At 39.8% G+C, this 23,479-nt stretch overlaps 1 protein-coding gene across 1 annotated transcript in view; it reads left to right on the top strand.

The window, feature by feature from the left end:
• Positions 1-6,481: 6,481 nt before the first annotated feature.
• Positions 6,482-23,479, top strand: part of LOC142378168 (CUB and sushi domain-containing protein 1-like) — a 445,101-nt gene continuing 428,103 nt past the window's right edge. Inside the window, exon 1 of the mRNA XM_075462406.1 lies at positions 6,482-6,924. Within this exon, the coding sequence (XP_075318521.1) occupies positions 6,789-6,924 (136 nt within the window). The 5' untranslated portion in view covers positions 6,482-6,788. The remainder of the gene's footprint in view (positions 6,925-23,479) is intronic.

The following is a 23,479-nucleotide window of genomic DNA, read 5'->3' as shown; positions in this document are numbered from 1 at the left end:
ACCCTGACTCAGTGAGAGATACTGAAGAATACCAACTCTCTTGGTGAATTTAACACAATAAGTAATTGTAATTGGTAATGACTGTGACCAAGCCCAATAGCACAGCGTGTACAATATAACTTGTGTAGAAGAGATATCTCACCTTTTGCTCCTCTTGATTTGAAAGAACAGTGCATCTTCAGTCAGTCACCAAGGTTTCTGGGAGACAGGCAAAATGAAAATGCCATGACAACTGCTATTATGTGCTATGAACGGTAACGTCACATATTTAAGTTTGAGCCAATTCTTAGGTCAAATTTCCTGGTTCCAGTTTCTCTGTTGTGTAATTTTTCTGCTATTCTCTTCTCCTGTGTTGTTTTAAAGGGATTACCTCCAGGCCTATCAAGAAAGTAAATGGCAGACTTATTGAAAATTTAAGGTTAAGATGGTTGTTCCACCCAGTGCAGTGATTTTGTTTTTGTGAACATAGGAGGGAATTAGAAGCCTCGATATCAGTTATCTGCTGCACTTTAAAGGCAAGCAGCAATAGTAACTTTAATGAATGATTAAACGAAACACAGCTCTGTTGCTGCAGAAATGATAAACTGGCAGAATAAAGATTTCTGAGTCAAACGAGCCTAGTGTTTCTTCTACCTCATTGTGTGGAATTTTGTGTGCAATGTGTGGTGTTTACAAACTGTAGGATTGATATCATCTTGTACTATACCTCGCCGAGTACTTTTGCTGTCTAAACCTGATCACAAGGGCGAAACTATAGTGTAGATATTGGGGTGGTCCAAACTAGAACTGTAGACCATATTCCAGCGGGGGGTCTGGGGATCCTCCCCCAGAAGATTTTTTATTTCTTAGATGCCATTTCCTGCATTCTAGTGCATTTTAGGGTGACGTGTACAAATCCTAAACCCATGAAATATATACTGTATAGAACAGTAGATTTCAGCCCTTGGTCCAAATGTGAGCCCTTCCCAAAATATTTATATTGAAAATGTAGTACAATTTTCATATAGGTGTATTGATAAAGATGTGCTTGTATAGAACATAGTTTTTAAGAAATGCAGTATAATGACCAATTAACAAGTTACAATTCAAAACTCGTTTGCACAATATCACATGCTCTTCCAGGATCTGACGATACATCACACAATTCCCAATTTGTATTTTAAGCAGTAGCCTACTGTCTCTTCCACAGAAATACATGTAAATAAGAAAAAAAACATGGTTATTGTTGTTGTTATTTGTAGTAGTAGTAGTAGTAGCAGCAGCAGTATTTTAATTCATTATCTGTTTTGTTTAGTCCTCAAAACTGTGGTGCTTGGAGTGACAACCGTTCAAACGAATGCCGCAACTTGACATTCTGGGCTAAACCAAGTTCACAACGGGGGAAGGGGCTCGCAATGTTTTTTCCCTTGATTGTTTGATTGATTCGTTCTCGTTTCCCACATTGAAAGTAAATCTGGAACAGCAAGGGACTGATCTAGGAAAGAAGGAGGACTTTTATATGTCACATACTAGACAAAATATTGGAGGGGGGGGCAGTCTGTGGCGTAGTGGGTACAGCAGCCGCCCCATGTACAGAGGCTATAGTCCTCGCTGCAGCTGGCCCCGGTTCGAATCCCGCATCGAACGGCCCTTTGCTGTGTGTTATTCCCCCTCTCTCTGCCCCCTGCTTCCTGTATCTCTCCACTGTCCTATACAATAAAGGCATAAAAAGCCTAAAAAAAAAAAAAAAAATATTGGAGGGGACAGATTGGTACTTTCCCAACATTGGGGGGGACGTGTCCCCCTCAATGTCTATGGTGGTTACGCCCCTGCCTGATCAGATTTTGTTGCCCAAATCTAGCAAATAAGCATGGAAAAACAAAACAGTGCTACAATGGTTTCAGTGATGGTTCTTCCCCCTCTACCCCTCCAACCTCCAAATACACAAAAAGCTTATGACGGTTATCATTTGCTGAGGAACTTTGAGACCAAGCACATGGTTTTAAGCACAGAGCATGTCAGTGTTCTGCCCTGGCTTCTGAGCTTATTTTCCTGCTCTCACTGTCCCGGATTGGTGTGTTACTTTGGTTGAAACCGTGAAGAGGAACTCAGCCAGCCATATTTGTGCATGATTAAAGAGTGAAAGTTAAAGCCAAGTTACATGTAAGCTGAAGCTGGGTTTGACAGAAATCTGAAAAAGGTCAAAATAAATCTCTGTCTCTTCTGCCTTTTAAGCTGAATTGAAAATGCCCAAAGTCTGCCTTGATGGGTTAGTTTCTCATAAAGACTAAAAACAGAGTTAAGGCGAGGTGCAGAAATCTTGTTACTTCTCACAATACTTGAATTGTGGCATACTTAGCAATTATAGAATTTTTACCCAATTATTTTTTTAAAGTTTGTGCAATTCTTATCTTTAATTGCACAGACCTATCCCCTGAATGTGTGGTTATCGATGTTGGTGTCTAGATGTAATCTGGAGGCTTATGAGATGTTAAAATGTAGCGGACTGTGAACAAATGTATCTTTATTATTTTACTGAGCTGTTGTTGAGTTGTTGTTTTTTTTTTGGAGAATCAGAAGAGAAGAAAACGAAAATCCTTTTTCTAGCCACTGTTCCAAAGTCCAATAAAATGATCATTCAGATAAAAGTGAAGACTCGTGTCTAATATCAAAACTTGATTTCGAATGTGAAATGTTCTTCAACTAGAAAAATATCTGTTTGTACGTGATATTTTTCTGAGCCTATGGTATGGTGGTCATATGTGCTCTCCACAAACCCCACTGACTCATCCACAGTTATCCTCTGAATCGTGAATCTGCCAGCAACTCTAAAAAGATTTAGTGGCAAGTCCTGATTGTAGCTCCTGCTTTTGCTCAGAGAATTTGGTAATTTGGCAAAGTTTGAAATATTTCAATTTCTAGTTCTGTGTGATCTGAGCTCAAAATAAACTGTAAGTCTGTTCAAGCTACGGCAGTACATCTTTGACATTGAGGAGGAAAGGAAAGGAACACTTTGGTCTCCAGTGGACATGCAGCCTCCGGGAACTTTGAAAGGAATGTTTGGCTGATTAATGTCAACTCTTTATATTAAATGCAGTAACTAACCATAAGTATTGTAATGAGCCTCTTGATTTTTAGTAGTGCAAATTTCCCTCTAAATAAGGTTTAGTGAAGGTCCTACTTCTAACATTGAATTTGAATTTAGCTTTTAATAATCAATAAAAAAAAAGTTTTACTATGTTAAATAGCCTATGCAGAGTGAAAACACTTGTCATAAAAACTTCTCTTAACACCTTATCAAAGTAACTGATCTTTTTCTATGAAAAGTCATGAAAGACAAAATATTGTTTTTAGCTTGGGGGGCTCTCATTGTTCTGTTTAGATTTCTTTTTGGCACAAAAATGCCAAAAAGAAAGCTTCGATTACAGTGATAAACTACGTTTTCTCATTTTCATTTTTCAGCTTTCCATAGTACAGACATCAGTTTGAAATGTAATTTTCTTCTACACTCATTGAGTTCCCTGAAATTATAAGTGAATGAGAGCCCCGCATGTTCTTCCTCTTTGTCTGTTCGTAATAAAGTAAAAAATACAAGACTTTGTATAATTTCATCCATTCTCAAGATATGCGTTTATGCCATGAAACTATTTTACAGGTTGTCCCTCCCCCTGTAGCTAAGGTCAAAAACACGGTCTCCAACTTTATCCAACTAAAATAATGGCACTGAAGCTCTTGGCTGCTCCTCCTGCCTTACCATGTTATTGCTGTACACACTGGGCACAAAAACCTCAAAGGTATTAGAACTTTTATTCATCAATCACACTTTTTTTATAGGTATTTTTCTGAGCCCATCTCTAACCCTCAATATGAATTTATGTTGCGACTGAACACCTACACGAATAACTCAGGCAGTGATGCCTTTGGATAAGAACATTGCACATCACACATCACTGTGACTCATTCCCCAAAGAGTCATGATTAGAGTTATATGTATACTTTTAATAAACTGTGGTATCTGATATAATGGCTGTCTTTTTTTACTATCTCAAAAGTTGCAGCCTATCTTTGATCAGCAGATGGCAGCCTTACTTCACTGAGCTATGATAGGGAGCTATCTATGGTGCTGAATGGTGTGTGCTGCAGCTTCACTATCTATCTATCTATCTATCTATCTATCTATCTATCTATCTATCTATCTATCTATCTATCTATCTATCTATCTATCTATCTATATTTGTGTATTGTGTCAAAGGACACTCATGTTTGGGTTGAAAACAGCAGACTTTTCAGGAGTGTATGATGCTATGAACCCTCCCACCAGTGGATGGAAAAATGTTTTATAAATATATATAAAATGACTAAACTAGCCCAATGCACAGAGAGCTACCAGCTTGATGGATGACTCACAGCAATGCTGTGAAATGGATCAACCCACACACACACACACACACACACACACACACACACACACACACACACACACACACACACGCACAAACTCTCACACACGCACACAGACTCTCACTAAAACACACATACTAACGCGTAGCAGCTGCCGAGCACACATAGACCCATGTGGCAATCACACACCCTAGCATGCGCACGCACAGGACGTGGTATCAAAGTTAATGTGGTTAACAATCAGAACAAGACATGTACTTATGTGGATTAACAAGATGGGAGATTAGTGACAGATCTATTGGGGAAAATGTATTTTTCTTTTTTTTTCAAAAAAGGCACAAGCTGTTGTAGCCGACAAATCCTGTAGCATGTGGTCAAATGACCCAAGGGATTCGTTCGGAGGTCCACAGAAAGATAAGGATTAATTCAAATTCTGTGGGTCTGTTTCAGCAGCAAGCAGCACAAGAGCTGCTGATTATTCAAACTTACAAATGCAGAATATGAAAAGCTATCAACAACAACACTCCTTACTAATAAGATTATGACTTGTTTTCATGTCACAATACAACAAACCACTATGGGTGATGCCATGTAGTCGTAAATGCTCAGACATCCACTGAGCAGCTCTTTCTTTCACGGGTTGAAAGAATTGTGTTGCACCTGCTATCACGCGCTGTAATGAAACAAATTTGGAGCGGCATGTGTAATCAGCATTTGCCTCGGAATAGTGCTGCTGTTGGTCGTCTCTGTGGCTCAGCAGGCTAAGTCTTCACGACGTCGTTGTACCGTTGTAATCTTGTTAGCATGATCCTCTGTATATGCCACAAGGGACCGGAGATCAATAACCGACTCACGGCTCCATTTAGGGTGCAAACGCACACACACAATCAGGCGGTTGTTTATTCCCAAATGTGGATGACGGGTGAAAAGTTAAGTGCGAAAGTATTTCCTTTATTGAATTGCACCTTTGAAATAAATTTGGAAAAAAAAATAATATTTACTCTATCCACCTATTGTTTTTTTTCTCCATTTTTCTGTCTATCCTTTTTCTTTTGAGTTTACTCATATATGTCCCCTCTTTTTCCCTTATTATCTGTCTTTACCTTCAACTCACCTGTCTTTGTGCACACACACACACTTTACACCTCCATTAAACCCAAATTGGCTCCACCTCTTTCTCTTTACCTCCCTTCCCTCTTCAATAACTTTCATGCTACCATTCCTAATCTCTTTCGTTTCCTGTAGTACTTTTACATGTCTCTAATCGTCTCTTCCCTCTTTTCTTCTGCTCTTTTCAACCGTCTTAATCACTCTATTCACCGTGAATTCTAGTTTTTCTCTCTGATCATTTCACCCTCTTCTTGCTTGTTTCGGTCTCTTTCTTTGCATATACTCTCTCCCCTTTTACCCCCTTTTCTTTTGGTCTCCTCTTTGTTCACCATGTTCCCGTTCTCCCCTGCCCTCTGAACCACTCTTTGTTACTTCTCTATCTCTCCCTCCTTTCTTTTTTCTATTTCCTCTGCATTTCCCACCACCTTAACTCCTTCCTTCTTCCAAATGGCTTTTTTCTTCATGTTATTGCTTCTTTCTTTCTTTCTTTTTTGCATTTGCCACTGCTTTCTTGTTTTCCCGTTGTTTAGTTCCCTTGTTTCTTCCGATTTCCTTACATTTGTCTTGAACTTAAACTTATCTTCTTTTTTATCCCCCACTTTCTTTCCCTACGTCTCCTTCAGTAATTTTTTCTCCTTTCTTCTCAAGTTACTCTCCTTTCTCATCCATCTCTCACCATCCTTTGCTTCCTGGTCACTCTTTCTCTCACCACCACCCCCCCCACCCCCCGCGCTTTCCTTCTCCATTTGCTCTCCTTCCCCGCTATCTCCCACTTTTCTCTCTCTAGTTGCCAGACTAACCTCTGCCTCTCTCTTTGCGTATGCCTGTATCTCCCGTGCTCACGCGCTCTCCCTCCACCCCTCCACTCACCCCCCCTCCCCTCAGTCTCAGTCGTTGTTCTCGCGCCGTGCTGTGCGGACCTACCGACCATCTCTCTCCTCTCCTTCACTAAATCTCTACCTCTCTGTCTCTCTCCTCCGGTCCTCCACTCTCTGCTATGACAGCTCACACCAGCGGCGTGTTGCCCGATCTCAGACCGTCAACCCGTCACCGGTTGTCTTGTCCAAACATTAACATGGACACGTGTGTGGTGGATAATCGTGATTGATCTTCGGGCGTTTTTATTTTGTTTTTATTTTTTTATTTTCTTATTTTCTTTGGTATAAAAACGAAAGAAAAAGGAGGAGGGGGGGACTGCTGTCCTCTTTTACCCCCCTCCGCTTCCTTCAGCCAAGCAGAGCGGCAAGGTGGGGAGAGGGCTTTAAAATTAAGCCAGCTTGGATTTATTTAATAGCAAAATGACGGATATGGGAGCGCCGGAGATGCTGCTGATAAGGAGGAGGCTGAATGTGAAGAAAACGGGGGGGCTGAGATGCGACCTCCCGCTTCTCCTCCTACTGGGGCTTCTCACCGCGGATTTCTCCCCGTCCATGGGTGAGTTTTGGAGGTTTTCCATTTCTCTGCATGTTGCTGTAACCTACGTTCATGCCCGTATGCAAGCGGGGATGTGCGAGTGTGTTGGAGTGTGCCACGGTGTTCGCAGGTTGGACTGTTTGCGTGCGCGCGTGCACGTGAGAGTGGGGGAGAGAAGGGTAATGCGTGTCGTTCCGTTGCTGCAGACAGTGTTGGGGTTTATGTGTGTTTGCGGGAGAGAAAGATTGAGTTACATGTATATGCGTGTGTGCGCGCGTTTGCAGCTTTGGATATTTGTTCACATGAGTGTTTGAGATAACTAGCCTTTATGCACGCGTTATCGTGTGTAAGGTGCGCGTGAGAGAACGCAAGAGTGCATTGGCCAAGTTGGGCACACTGTTTGAGGCTACATCTGGGGACAACGCGTAGGCATGTTTTTCTTTTTCCCCAGGTATCCATACTGTGCAGCTATTCTCAGCTAAACACAGTAAGCATGTTCAAAATATACACCAGTTCAATTTAACTGCTGAAACAGTCACATTTCTTCATCGGTGTGAGGCGCGACTTGGAAACCAACTCAGCCCGTGTTGGAACTTAAAGAGCAGAGAGAGATTTTCATGTGGTGGGTGGGCACATGCAGAAGGAAACCCCATGCCCACAGTTAAATAGGATTTTGTTGAGCCACAGAAGAGCAGTTGTTTCAGAGGATGATAGAAGGACAAGGGCTTGATACTGTGTGTCAGCAGTCCAGCAGGTGTGTGTTAATGTGGTTGCTGTGACCAAGGAGGCTCCTCGTGTTAGACCACATAGATGCTGCAGAGAAATTCTCCTGGTTTGGCGGGACAGTCACTGTTACTCTGCTTATCAATAGCCTCTCTGTGCGCATTTCTCCTCCCTCTCTTGCTCAAAGCCTGGTCCTCTGTTTCCCCCTCTCTCACACACGAGCACATCACATCTTTGCGTCTTTTAGATGAGGGAAATGTTCATATATGTGCATTGAGATTCTTGATGAATGTGTGTGTGTGTGTGTGTGTGTGTGTGTAGTAGTAAGTTTGAGTGTAGCACGCTAGCAGTAACTTAGATCTACACTTGATTGTATACTGTGCACTTATATTGTGTTTGTGTGTGTATGTGTGTTTGGCGATGGCATCTTTATCTTTTTTCCCATGCCATACATGCCAACTGTCAACCTGGAATTAACGAAATTTGACTGAAGGCCTGACTGAGTGAGAAATTAGTGTTTTTGTGAATATGACAGAGGTGCTTTTAAGCTGCTTGCGATTAAAGAAACTGCTTCTTGTCACCTTTGATTTATCTCCGAGTCCAATCTATGTGCCTCTGTGGGCTTCCAGCAGAGTTTTATCACAGCTTTATAATCCACGTATCTTTTCTTTTTGTTTCACAAATACAACATTTTTACAGTGTGTATGCTGTAACTTTGTATTAGATTACCCTTTCCAGAAAGTACAGTAAATGCAATTTACCTATTTAGTCCAACACCAATAAAACTGTAATAGTGGTCACAAATAAAGCCTTTCAGTTCCTGAAGAGGTAATTACACCGACAAAGATAAAGTATAGGAAAATTAAAGGGCACACAGACATCTGGAGAGACAGAAGGGTAGGTGACAATATTTCATTTAGTCACACATCAAACTCCAGATGGTTTCCACCCTTTCATATGTAGCATCATACTGTAGTACAGTAAACAAGTAACCATTCAGTCAACCAATATCAGTTGAATGTACCCAAAAAATTCTATCTCGTCGAAATGCCTTTTTTTTTTTTTTGCTATTAAGCTTTTTAGTTCTTAGTTAGATTTGATCAAAAAAATAAAATAAAAATCAGTTTAGTAAAACAAGTTAGTGGTCTATCTTTCCTACTGCAGTAAAACACCCAAACAGTGAGAAAAACATTATATCAGTCTATTAATCAACAGGTCGTTACAGTAAAGAAACATTCACAAGTCCAACTGTGATGATAATTCCCATTCAACCCAGCCACTGCTTATGTAATTAATATATTGTTAACTGCACTCTACAGGGGATTTTACAAAATACATTTTTGGCACACACTCACACATGAACGGTCACACATGAACACACACTCACACACACGCTATTGAGAAGAACATGTCTGAGGAACTTCATTTTAGTCTCCCACTGGGATGAAGCTCTTGTTTAATCACTCACGCAGACACTCAAAGGAACAAACACACACACTCCGGCACGTAGGGCAGTCCATTGACTTTTTCTATTCTCTTTGCAAAGTGTGCACTGACTAAATTTCTTTTTTGTCCAAAACCTTTTTAACGTTTATAAGGACATTTCGACCTGAAAGCAAGTATTCACATGCACACAATCTCACACACAAAAGGTAATGTTGTGCATGCACATGCACAAGGTGACAATTAGCTGACAATGAATCAATGCCAAACAACAAGATATTGGAACTTGCTGTCAGTCGTCCTGCTTCGCATACTAATATCACTCATAGGAAACACAAAGTTGGATACACACACACGCACAAACACGCGCACACACACACACACACACTCACACTGGGTGAAGATAGCTCATTAAAACAGATACGCTCAGACCAAATTCAGTGTACTTATGCATAATGAAGGCAATCAAACATATAGAAGAAGAAAACCATAATTGGAAATGTATTGTGTGAAAATGCTGAAAGTACAAGAAATGATGTAAAAAAAAAAGTTGTCATGAAACTGTCTTGAATATAGATAAAAAATAAAAATGGAAAACATTGTTTCAGAGATCCCTTGAACCCCATGTTTAATTAGAATATGACAAAGACAATTGATCAAATATTTAAACAATGGTGAGTTTGGATGTTCTCCCAAATGCACATGTGGATTTTCTTCAGGTACTATGGCGTCCCACCTAACAGAGGCCTTCCTTTTCAATGATGTTGTGTGAATGGCAGCATACAGTGGTTTCCACTACAAAATTATAGCTGTCGTTAATGTCACCTGAGAAGGTGAACATTACGGCCCCTCTGTGTTTCCCCTTCAGGTATTTCTCCAGATTGTCACATATACGTTATATCTCTCTATATGAGAGATATAACATATCATGTGTTTGCATGCATCCCAAATGTGTTTACAAATTTATGGGAGTTCATACTTGTGTGAAAAATCAAATATATTACAGTATGTGGAAATATTTGACTCTTGAATGTTTGGGCAATTGAGCAGTCTGGATGGATATTTAATCACATTTGAAAAAGTGCCTTTTGATCACTTATTTAGCAAAATAAATAAATAATAAAAAAATTCACATGATTTATTCAACAAGAAAAATCAACAGGTTCCTCTGGAAAAAGTAACTGGGCTACACTCCTAGTTCCAGAAGCTTGTGTTAAGCAGAAATAACTTCTTGTGGGCGGTCAGCATATTTGTCCGCCAGTTTCTGACATCAGTTATTTGAGCTTTGACAATTCCTCCAGCTCCAAGATATTGGAGGGTTGTCCTACATTTGCTGCCATTTTCAAATCTTTCAACATTTCAAAGGCATTCAAATAAAAGCTTTTACTTTTCTATTCCTTTAGCCCAGTCTTCTCATACTCAGGAAAGCAAACCCTAACATAAACCATGACATTTCCACTCCATGCTTAGCAGTTCAGGATTCTCTTTCTGATAAGCTGATGTTGGTCTGCACCAAACATGCCCACCCCCCAACACTGTTAATTCTTTGTCCAAAGTCTATCGCCCTAAACGGCCTGGGGCAGAAATGACATTTCCTCTCCCATGTTTTGGCTATGAATGGGTGACACCGCCTTAATTTGTCCTTCACGATAATGAATGTAACAGTAAAGAATTCAACTTTCCATTCAATTCAGTTTATTCATATAGAACCAAATCAAAACAAATGTCATCTCAAGGCTCTTCAAAGATACAATCCAATTCAAGCCATTTATAATTCAATTCATTGTAATACAGTTTTATGTGGAGGTCTAAGTTAATTGATTATGAAGGGAACAAAATAGCTGAATTAAAAAAAAAAAAAAAAAAAGGTAATTTGTCATCAGCTCTTTAAGTTTAGTGCAAACAACCCAAGTTTAGTACCCTGATGTGATGTGAGAGGTGATAGGTGTTTTGGCTGCTGGTTTATAATCCAATCATTTATTTTATTCCTTTGCAGACTCCATTTCTCTGACATTACAGAGCTGATCGCTTCTTATTTTTTCTTTTAAATGTAGCAGTTTCAGTCTCTTTTCCAGATTATAGAACTGGGGTCACAAAATAAAACCGATTTCTCTTTTCATTGCTTCACTGACGAGTGTCTCAGTTTATGTTGCTCAGTATTTGTAAAACTGTACTTCTTCTTTACTGCTACTTTCATTGTCATGCTTATTTACTTGTGATGCCGAATATGTCTTGTTATGCAAATAAAAGATTAGGGGAATGTCTGCATCCATTCAAGGCTTAAAAATGGGTGCTGAAGTCAGGTTTGTGTTCCTTGTTGACTGGGATTAATAAAAGAGATCCAAACATATGTAAGGCTTTATAAATCTTGTAAAAAGAAAACCCATTGATTTCTGCTTTTGTGCATGCACACAATTTTAGTCATGAATCATGAAACAGTCTTATGCATAGAGAGATGGGACCTAGGAACTGGTTCCACTTGAGAACCAGTTCCAAATTGAGCACTGATTATAAATCAACAGTGTCATACACACAGTGCTCCCAAGTCTACACTGACTATGAGACTCACCACTTACACTTTTACACACTGTTGCTCCCCTTTCTCACACAGTGAATAAGAAATTCAAAACTTTTCATAAAAAGACGTAAAACGAGGAAGCAGTTGTTGCCAGTCTTGTTAACTTGGTGAGAGCACGATCACTGCCTCACAGCGGAAACACCTCTCTGCCTTCTACCCAGCTGCTCCGCGAAAGATAGCTGTGTTTATGAGCTGTTTAAGCAATGTTGTCCATGCAGTGTGATATAGGAGGCTGGGAACTGTCTGAGAATATGTCGGAGACGTTCTGTCACTTTTAACTTTCTCTCTGGGACATCATAGTATTTGAAAATATAGACAAAAACAGATGTTATCTTTAACTCGTTTGGATGACCTTTTTTTCCAAAGACACGGCCTCTGTGATACATGCATTTTCATCAAAGTTGACCGACGGGTTTCAATAATTTCTATAGTGACGTTGACACTTAATGGACTGTTTTTTCAGAAAAAAATTCAGACCTGTTTCGCTGTGTGACAGAAGATACAGAAAAGTTGTGAATGAGAGCAGCTTTATTGGGAATTTGGCTGTATTAATGTGCTGTATATGTGAGCACAGGACATAGGAGAGAAGCAAGCGTAAAGGGCTGGATGCAACAATGCAAGAGCCACGGTGCTTGTAGATCACATACTATTGTTGACCAACATAAGAAATAATCTATAGCCAACAGTAGATATCCTGTCCATGGTTAGCATTTTTTGCTTTGACTAAGTAATCTCAAATATAAAGATCTATAATCTCATGTCTTACATTTTAGATGTTAATCAAAAACCTACTTCTACAGCTAACATTAGCTCTCAGAGTGCTGACAGCCCCTTCACACTCGCTGCACAGCCAGGTGAATTAAAAGGTGAATGAGAGTCAATGATCTGTCATGAAATTAGTTTTGAAAGGTTTATTGCACCTTTTCTCAACAGTAGAACACCCATATTTCATATAAGTCAGGTTACAAAGTCTTTAATAGCCTGGCATAAAATACATATAATTTATTATCATTAAGTTTAATCAGTTTGGGATTTCAAGTGGTAAGCCGCTGTGTTGACTCTTGACAACATATGCAATATACTTTTTTCTCATATACAATTTGGTCAGGAATTGATAAGGGATTTGAAAAAAGAATGGAATCAATGAGAAGCATTGATAATGGCATAAAAACCAAAATCTTAAGAATTCCTATCCCTCTATGTATCTGGCCCTAGATGTCATAGTTTTCAGTGAGACAGCACTTCTCTATATCTAAGAAGTATTCTATTTTGTTTTTATTTGAATTTTAGGGTGCACTTTTTTTTCATATGACTGATTTGTTTTTTTTTAGAATGAATTTAATTATGAAAGTGACAAAATATACATTTCTTTTTTCTGATTTATCTGAGTGTAGTAGCATTGTTACAGTCTCAAAGAGGATCAAATGTTTGTTTAAATAGGCTGATAACTTTAACGATTTGAATTAGATGTACCGTGCATACTTTTACCATGACTGCAAGACTTTGTTTCATTGTTTGAACACGGCTGTGTGTGATAATGTGTGTCTGTGTTGGGGATTCCCTTTGTGTGTGTGTCTGTGTTTTTCTTTTTTACGTAGTGTTTTCTGCTGTCTCTGAATCAAAAGCAAGTACATTTGCACGGGAATGATGAACTATAAGGTGCATGCACGCATACAACAAATGATTTGTGTCCAGAAAGAGAATTTTTTTGTGTGCTCAGCTGCTTTGTAATTGATTCTCCTCAGTAATACCAAAGACCATGTAGATTCCAACAACTGCAGTTTGACAATGGGCAAAGGAGACTCTTCTCATTGAGTACTGATGATTTCCAGGCACTTGAGGGCCCTTCTAGATGTCCAGTGAGAACAGAGATTACACACATACGCGCGCGCACACACACACTTCAGTCTAGTTAACTATTATAGAGTAGACAGTTGGAACTGAGAGCAAAGGTCAGTGTTTGAGGGTGTGGATGAGAGAAAGCAATATGAAGCTATGAAGAGATCTAATAAATACTGGGAGTTATGAACCATTGTTTTTCCTTTCAAGTTCTGATATTCAGATATTAAACGCGGGTGTCACGCATCTGAGTTAACCATCAGAGAACAAGTCAAGTATACATTGGTCATCGTTTTGCTTTGGCTCAAAAGGAAATGTCTCTTTTAGCTATCATGACTGGGTTGGGCAAAGTGTGCTAGTAATTTATCTTCACAGCGTTTAAATGACAGAAGTTTTTAAAGAGCCACGGCCTACATTCAGTGCACTAATGCAGGGGAAAGGGCTTTGTGTCAGAGACTGTGTGGAGCGATTGAGACAGAGGCAGAGGCTAGAACAAGTGATATTTGGACAGAGAGGAAGGAGAGGCACTTGTATGTAGGAGGAGACAAATTGAAAAGGAAAATGAAAATGTATTCCCGAGCAGATGTGATTAATCAGGAATGACTTTTTCATCTTGTGTTGCTCAGCTAGTAATGTCTGGCATTAAGTAATGACATCATAACACTGTCTGCACTGAATTTATAACTCAGATACAGAGGGGAAATCCACCAGAGTGACCCAAAGGCAGGCGCAAATAAGGCTCTATAAACTGTTGATATTAATGACTGGACTCAAATATTTCATGTATGCAGTAAATACTGCTTCACACACAAGAAAATCTCTCATTTGTCAATTTAAATCTGCGAGGACACCACGAAAAAAAAGTTAAAAGAGCCTGTGTATAACACATGAAACAACACAGAGCTCGAAAATGTGAACATCATAAAAGTGCTGCAATGGAAACCTATTTGAGTTTTACCATCTGTTAATGTACATGAGTTTATTCAATGCGTAGTTTATTTTTTGGACTCTTTTTCTGAAGTTTTTTTTCTTTCTTTTTTTTCCCAAATTCTTCAAACCTGAATAATAAGACTGCTGCATTCTTCTTTTTAACGTATGATACCTTCATGCATTCAGCCTCTAACAAAAGTCTACCATGTGCTAATAAAACTCTTACTGCCACCTTTGCAACAGCAGTTTGTTGCTGTTTTTCTGTACCTCGTCATGCCGATGCCTCGCTATAGTGGGAGCTGAGGGTTATTTCATAACACAGGATTACTCAGCCAGCCAGCTCTAAAAATAGGCATGAAATGAACCTCTCAAATGGAGCTCATAATGAAAGATTGGCTGGTGTGACTACAAGACAGCCATGAAAACCAATATCCAAATTTAATTTGACAGATTATTCAGAACATCAACAGCCATGGTACATTTTTACTAATTCAAGTTAAGTACTTAATTTCCACTTCTTTTAGCTTGTTTGCAGCGCTAACTGTCGTGAAATGCATTATGGTGGCTGTGGCTCAAGCAGCAACTGCTCCTACTGGTATGTATTTAAGTAAAATTGTGGTATATTTTTTATTCAGATTTTATATGCCAGACATCCCTTGTGTGGTGGCAGCCAAAGGACCCAGTAAAATACAAGCCAACAGTAAGTGGTAATAACATGTTATTACCACTTACTGTTGGCTTGTATTATATTACACAATCTTTCACTAAATAAAAACAGGCAACTCAGCAGCTTTTTATGTTAGCCTCAGCAAACTAGTAACCAAAGCAGTAATTGATTTTTGTAGGTTGTCAGCCTCGGTAGGATGGTTACCAGCCTAGAAATAGTAATGACTACCCACTCAGTGGTAATGCCCAGCTGATCCAGTAGCTCACCAGCTTAGAAAAGCTAGCCTATCTATGCTAGAGACTGGTTGAACCAATGAATGTGTCAATGAGAACTTGTGTTAGATGCATGAGTTATTACCTTGGGCAAATGAGAGGTCAACTTCTCATTTTCCACATCTGCTTGCAGAGATGCCAGTGCCAACTTATCAGTGATTGGATGAGTAGCTGGCTCCAGCAGGGTTATAGTCTCTTCCTACAAGTATATAGTCTCTGCTGATTGCACAATGGTCTTAATTTTGGCCCCACTACTACACAATACATTGTGAATCTTCGGGATCTACTGGAGATTTTGCACAGCGGTCTGACTCAACAATAATCAATTCAAGATCTGAGCAAAAAATGAATGTAACTCTCGATGGAAATTATTGCTGTGACATAGCAAAAAATGGCATTGCACGGAAAAGGGAAACCAAGGAACACTCCCAAAGCCAAACCTATAATAAACTTTTTTTCATTATAAGCTTGATTTATGTGTTTTCTTGATTTTGTTCTTATTTTTTGTTTGTCTTTTTCCTCCCTACTTATCCTTACGTTCACACTCACCACCCACCAGTATTTTCTATCCATGAAACACAACTACAAATGTGCAAGCCATTTGCACATTTGCACATATTGTTGGTCTTTTGTACTGTAGATTTTGTTTGCATGTCTCCATACCTAATTTTTTGTGTCTTCCTCAAATATAATCCCAAATTCAGAGTCCTTAATGTAAGGCCACCTTCTTTTTGTTATTCTATGTGTTTCCCCCCCTGTGTTGGCTTAACAACACAGCATCAGTACAATGGTCTTACTGAATTGAATGAATTTTTTTTTCATGTGTTGCCTTTGTTGCCTTTAATTCCATTTTTACTATGGCGTATCCCAGGGCTGGCATGGTTAAATAAGCCAGATAAAAATAGTTTGGTAATTTCTGATCAAGGTTGGAAAAACTACTTTTTGATGGTAGTGGAGGGTCAGCCTGTAGGAACTGCTGGGCATTTCATACTTTGCTCAAAGACACTTAAAGGTAGGGTAGGAGATCCTGGATTTTGAGTCCAGCGAAGCTGCATTTTGAAAATACACCGGTAAAAAGTCCCAACCCTTTTCTTCACTTTTCCCCCGAAGGCACGCCTCTAGAGTACATGAACGCGCACGAGCACGAAGGTGCACGAGCGCTGTTCTGACAGCAAGCATCGATCGTTGCCATATTTAGTATTTAGTATTTAGTTTATGCTAACTATACGTTTAATAATGCTAGGTGCTAGCCAAGCTGGCTCTAGTTTAGCTTCCTGCCAAGCTTCTGGACGTTCACGGAGCAGGGTACGCGCACAGGGAGAAGGAGGGGGAGGGAGGAGCAGATTGCAGTGTGATAGACGGCATCAGTATCCAATCATTGTGAACGATCCGTTCACAATGATTGGATACTGTTTTTCCTAGATTGTACGTTCTAGAGGCCACTAAAACTTTTCATATTTGTGTCAAAACTTTGAATTAATTGGTTGCAATGGGGGTGTGAAGAGTATTTCAAGCAATATGTAAAAAAATGTTCCAGAAAAAGATCCCCTACCCCGCCTTTAAGCAAGATGGAAACTTTTCAACCTGAATAAGGATCATACAGCAAATGATCGTGTCCATCTGCTATAACGAGCAGCTTTAAACCTGAGTATATGTCAGTTAGCTGCCTCCCAATAAATATAAAGGCTAATGTGTCTTTCATCGTAGCACCTTTGCTATTAAGTTATTTCTGCTCTGCCTCTGTTAGCCTTACATTTACTATAAACTGTAGGCTGATAGCAGGCTAGCGGGCTAACATTAAGCAGGCTAATGTGTTTGTTAATGTTACATTAGTGTAACATTGACAAACACATTTTTACTGCACTTACTTTTTATTGCACTTACTTTCATGGTTTTAGGGCAAAGTGTGTGTGTTAGTGACTCTGTCAAAGCTCACCTATGCTTTTTGTGTGAGTGTGTTCAGGGGCTTGCGTGTACTGTGTGTACCCTGTGAGTTTGTGTGTATACGTGCACGCTACATATGGTGCCAATGAGATACATTTCCATTTCAAAGTGACGAGTCAGCAGCAGCAGAAGCTACTTTCATCCTTTAATGTGATTTTTAGGGGGAGAGCAAGACATTGAGACACAATCACACACACACACACGCACACACACACAGCGGGAAATACTGTACACAGAGCCTCAGTAAAAATTACTCTCCAGGTTGGCAAAGGGCTCAGATTCTATATTAGTCTTTATCTCTGTGTTCCTCTGACTTTCAACCACCCCCCATCTTCCTGTTTTTTTCCCTTATTTTTTTTACTTATTATGTACTCCACTTATCTGCTGAACTGTCCAGTGTTTTAATGCAGCTGTCACTCACATTAACAGGTCCAATGCTCTGAAAAGTGCAAGAGTGGCATATGAGTGCAGAAGAGGAATGGTTTAAAAGAATAAAGAGACAATGTGTAGCCTGTAGCGCAGAGTCTGTCTCAGCCCTCAAGAGAAAAATGCTTAGGGTTGGGGTTAGAACAGAATGTGTTTGAGGGCGAAGTGAGGGGATTACTTTGTGGTTGGGTTCCCTTTTGTGGGTAAATGTCCATATGTAAGCTAAAGTGTGTGCCACTGGGTCTAAGAATTATGGGTGTACACAGCTTTTCTGTGCGCAACCATGCGGACGTTGTGTGTCAAAATCACGCTGTGCTGCAAGTTTAAATTGAACATGTTTGTTTTGAGTTTATTTATGTATGTATGTATATTAGTGTTTACTTGTATATACAAACTTACATGAGTGGGTGTATTAACTTCTGTTAGTGCTTCCATGTGAAAGAATTTAAACTGTGCATTTCCATAAAGTTAGGAAGTGTGTGTGTGCAAATGAGCAGAGCCATAGCATTGTGTACAGACATCCACAAAGGGGGCATTTTAAATTTAAGTGTGTGTCTGTGCACATTATACACTGCTCAAAAAAATAAAGTGAACACTAACACATCCTAGATCTCAATTAATTAAATATTCTAGTTGAAAATCATTATTCATTACATAGTGGAATGCGTTGAGAGCAAAATAACATAAAAATGATCAATGTAAATCAAAATTATCATCCCATTGAGGTCTGGATTTGGAATCATACAAGTGGAAAATCCCATTACAGGCTGATCCAACTTCAGTGGAAATTCCTTAAGACAAGTCAAAATGAGGCTCAGTAGTGTGTGTGGCTCAACGTGCCTGTATGACCTCCATACAACGCCTGGGCATCCAAAGAAATGCCTCCCTACACCATTACTGACCCACCACCAAACCGGTCATGCTGGAGGATGTTGCAGGTCTCCTGGTGTACTGGCCTTTCTCCTGGTATCTCCTCCGTGCTCTGGACACTGTGCTGAGAGACACAGCAAACCTTCTTGCCACAGCTCGCATTGATGTGCCATCCTGCATGAGCTGCACTACCTGAGCAACTTCTGTGTGTTGTAGACACCGTGCCTAATGCTACCTCTAGGGGTGAGAGCACTGACAAAATGTAAAAGTGACCAAAACATCAGCCAGAAAGGATGAGAACAGAGAAATGGTCTCTGGTCACCACCTGCAGAACCACTCCTTTATAGGGGTTGTCTTGCTAATTGCCTCTCATTTCCACCTGTTGTCTGTTCCATTTCACAGCAGTGTGATTGACTTGGAGTTACATTGTGTTGTTTAGGTGTTCCCTTTATTTTTTGAGCAGTGTATTTGGAACCTTTTATGTGTGCTTTCATTATTAACCTGCATTTTTGTACATGAAGTTGTGTTTATGTATTTCCAACTGAGCACACATGTACGTGTGTCTGAGTATAAATACATTAGCCACAAGCTATTATTGCTCCAGTAGCATTGTTCTTATTCTATCCATTTTTAATGACTGGTAATGGTCGCTAGCAGTGTTGAACCTATATCGTAAGGACACAGCAAAATGTTCCCGTGGTGCTCAAAGTGAGTTAGATGGAGTTGATAGAAGAAGAGAGGCTGTAAAAATTCATTTGAGGAGAAGGAAAGAAGAAACCGGCAGGGTGTTAATAGATGTTAGCTTGTGGAAACCAAGTACATAGGAGTACAAAAGTAAAGGTTTTGTAGTATATCGTTTTTGTACAAGCCTACAGGGAGGACAGTGTGAAGAGAAGGGAAGGAGAAGGTGAGAAACTGTCCTGCTAGCTTGCTGACTGACTGATATACTTACTAAATGATTGGCTGCTTGTTGAATTGATTGACTGACTTGCTAGCTGATTGATTGTGTTACAGTCTGGCTATGTGACTGACTAAGGCATTGCTGATTTGTTGAGAGCTTTTTACAAGGTACCTCAGCAATGGTTGAGCAGGAGAGTAAAGAGAGGAATGCAGGGTTTCTTCAAGACCATATAGAAAAAAAAGTGCTGAAATGAATTTCCAGGTTCCAAAGGCCAATAAGCATTCTAAATACATAATGATTGCTCAATTATTTCCTGTTAATTTGAGGTATTAATTGTTCCTGCCTTGCGTCATCCTGGATTCTATTCACAGGAATCCAGTGGAATCAACTCAAACTAAATCTAATCAAACTGAATTTTATAAAATCAAATTAGATGAGTTACAACAATGGGGACATTTGAAACAGTATTCAATACAATTGAAACAAAAATGTAAAAAAAATGGCTTGGGACTGAAGTTTTAATGCCAAGCTGACATCTAAAAGTGCAAAGTAAGCAATAGTGTTATTTCAAATGGAGAGGCAGTGGGATTGATGGTGAGGCAGAGAGAAGCGGAGAAGAGTTGAAAAGGATGAGTGAGTGAGGACAGCTGAAGGGGTTTAAGTAGAAGGATGATACAGTACAAGAAAGACAGGAGAAAAGAGGAAGGAGGAACAGCCTTAAGCTCTGTGATAAGGAAATAATGCAGCAAAGGTTGTTAGACTCCTGCTGAAGCAATATCAGCTACATACACATACTACATTCCTTATTAGGACATTGCTTTGATATACATTCATTGTAAATCACATAACGCAAACATGAATTCAAATTAAGATCCCAGAAATGACATTTTCCATCATTAAGACAAGTCCCAAGAAGCGAACAAACTCTTGAACACACAAACACACGTATTTGTACTCCTAAACTCAACTCTTAACCCTTAAACACTGTTTTAGGTTCCTAGATAGCACCCAGACTACACAGTCTCATGACAGACTTTGAAATATGTATGTTTGGTCCTCAGAAAAAGCATGTAGCAAATTCTCAATAAAGCCTTAGACATTGTACAATAACTCCATATTCCTCCTTCAGATGCTACCAATGACATTTCCATTGCTGTTGCAATGTAACAATGTTTCTACTCCTGTCGTGATGTGAATACATTACACAATGCAATAATTTCAACAGTTGCCGCTCCTCTCCTAGAACAAAACTCTTTAACTGAGAGAAAGAAGAGGTTGGTGGATGCTTACTCTTTCAAGCGAGTGATTATTGGTTGAAAATGTTTTCCAGAGTACTTTCATTTTTCTACTTCCACTGTACTTCAAAATTACCTACTTATCTACTTTGCTCCCTACCCCCCTGCTACCCTGAGCTGGTTTAAGCAGGTATAGAAAATGGGTGAATGGAAAGCACCTGCCTGCCAAAATGCTGTCATCTCACAATTTTTATTTCAGAACTGTGAAACTACTGCATCATTGACAAACATTTCTATTTCACAATTTTGGTTGAAACCAGGCTGAACTAGGCTTAGTTTTCAGGATCAAACTTTGCACTTTACCAATATAGTGAAACAAAAACAATTAAACCAATTCCAACAAACTATGTCTAACCCACCATTTGGGCCCCACAAAACATTTTGGACCCCACAAGTATAGTGAGGTCCTCGTTTTTAAATCTAAAAAGACAAGCACACAAACACCTCCCCATCCGCACACACATACACACACACATCTGAATGAAAACTGATTTTGCAGTGTCCTTTACACACCATTAAATCTGAACGATGGCAGTTGCTTTCTTCTGTCTGACAAATGATTGCTAAATAACACCGGCTTTCTGTCTTCTTCTCTGACTGTTTGCTAATATCAAATCATGCACACAAACCCTCCAAAAATGGGACAAGGCATGAACAGGAAATCTCTGATATTGGCACTCAGAGAGGTTGAACAGTCAAAACAACCCATTCTCCTTCCCAGGGCATCAAATATGTACACATGACATTAGTGCCATACGAGGCACCAGACGAGGCAATATCAGACATCAAGAGCAAACATCCTATACTCATTCTGCAGTATTTACATTTGAATAAGCCATAAAGTATTCATAATGTGCTGAAACTGACACTGAAGGGTACCCTCTGTGATGATCCGGAATGCCCTGCCTAAGAAAGAGGTTGAGGAAAATAGATCTGGGGTGACGGAAAACAGTAAATCTAGGTTGCCCCATTTTTTTCTTGACATGTGTCAATCTGACTTTATTTTTCAGTCTGGTTATGGGCTTTTTGTACATTATTCTAGACCTACCCTAATTCGGTTTCATTCTGACTGCAAAGATGATATCAAGTCCTTTTTTTAGCACACCTAAAGCACGTGAGGCGATAATCTGTTGTGTTTAGTTTTTCTGTAGTTTTATATGATAGTTCTGGAATTACAAGAACAAAATGATTATCTCTTCTATTTCCCACCCTATCTTCTCCTTCGTTTTCCACTCTGTGTCTTAGCTCATCTCTTCTTCTGAGCCGTATTGGGCTCTGGTGGTTAGCACAGTCTACTAACAACAAGTAGGTTCCTGTGTCTTGTGGTGTTTGTATGTTCTCCCTGTGCCTTCGTGAGTTTTCACCAGGTGCTCAAGCTTCCTCCCACAGTCAAGAGACATGCATTTAATATCAATGAGTGATTCTGAATTGACTGTGTATGATTGTGTGTGTGTTAGCCCAGCAATGGACTGGCAGTTGGTCCAGGATGTGCCCTATACACCCTATGACATATGGGAAGGGCTCGCATGACCCTGAACAGAATAAAGCCAGTTTAGAAAATGGAAATTCTATCAGTTTGCTGCTTTTTTTTCTCTTTCTCTTTGCCACTCATTCTTCTTATTCTGTGTCGTCCTCGTTTTATTGCTTTGCTCCTTCTCCCTTCTCTTTCATCAGTGTATGACCTCCCTTTCTCCCTGCACATCTCTCTATCTCTCTGCCCCCCCCCCCCCTTCTGGCTTTCCTCCCTCCTCAACACTCCTCATTCTCCTTACCACTTTCTTGGTGCGTCTCTTTCTCTTCTCTCTCTGCCCTTTCAGGTCTTTTGATTAGGTTGTTGGCATTTTCATTGAGATGTCTCTATGACCACTGAAATAACTCTCCTGTCACTGTCTCTTTTGCCCTCTATATGCCTCTTTTCATTCTGTCTTTTCATTTTCCACTTAAACTCATCAGCATTTCCTCCTCGTCTCCTCACCAACCTTGTATTTTCTTACTTCATTTTCCTTTTTATGCACTGCAGTCTTTCCTCTCTACAATCCTCCAGTTTTCTCTATATCTCAATGCCTCTTTCTGTTTTTTTGGCTACTCTTTCATTCTCCTTGCCTTTCTTCTTTCATTTCCCTTTTTCTATTTCTTCAACCACATCCGTAGATCGTTTGTCTAAATGTCAGATGGCCACATCAGCCACTGTTGGTATTATAAGCAGCTTTCTGGTTTGTAATATAGAAAGAGGGAAACGGGGAGTAAAAAAGTGGGGTAGGGTGGGGTGAGTTGGTGGTGGTGGGGGCTGGGCTGACACTGCAGATTTCTTGTATTTCTGGCAGTGAGGAGAAAAAAAGATGTCTGAAAAGAGAGAGAAATGTTTGAAAATTATAAGTGGTGTGGGATGGATGTAAAAGGAAGGGGAGGATAAGTTAACTTGTAGAGAAGAAAAATGAGATAAGAGGACTCTAAAAGAGAGGACAGGAGGGGGAGAAGCGAGAAAAAATGGGAGGAGAACGAGAGAAATAAAGAGAAGGGGAGAAGGAGAGCCTGCTTGTCTACATGCCTCTAATCTGTTGATGGTTGAAGAGAACCAGACAATAAGCCATTATCTCACCAAGACTTCTAGCTGCAGCAGTGTGGCACTGCATACTGCAGCTGCCAAAGTAGGTTACAGCGCAGCTATGTCCCACGATGCACTGACAC

Source organism: Odontesthes bonariensis, chromosome 1, assembly GCF_027942865.1.
Source record: "Odontesthes bonariensis isolate fOdoBon6 chromosome 1, fOdoBon6.hap1, whole genome shotgun sequence".
Taxonomy (NCBI): Eukaryota; Metazoa; Chordata; class Actinopteri; order Atheriniformes; family Atherinopsidae; genus Odontesthes; species Odontesthes bonariensis.
Note: the sequence above shows the minus strand (reverse complement) of the source record. Positions and strands in the feature narration are given on the sequence as shown.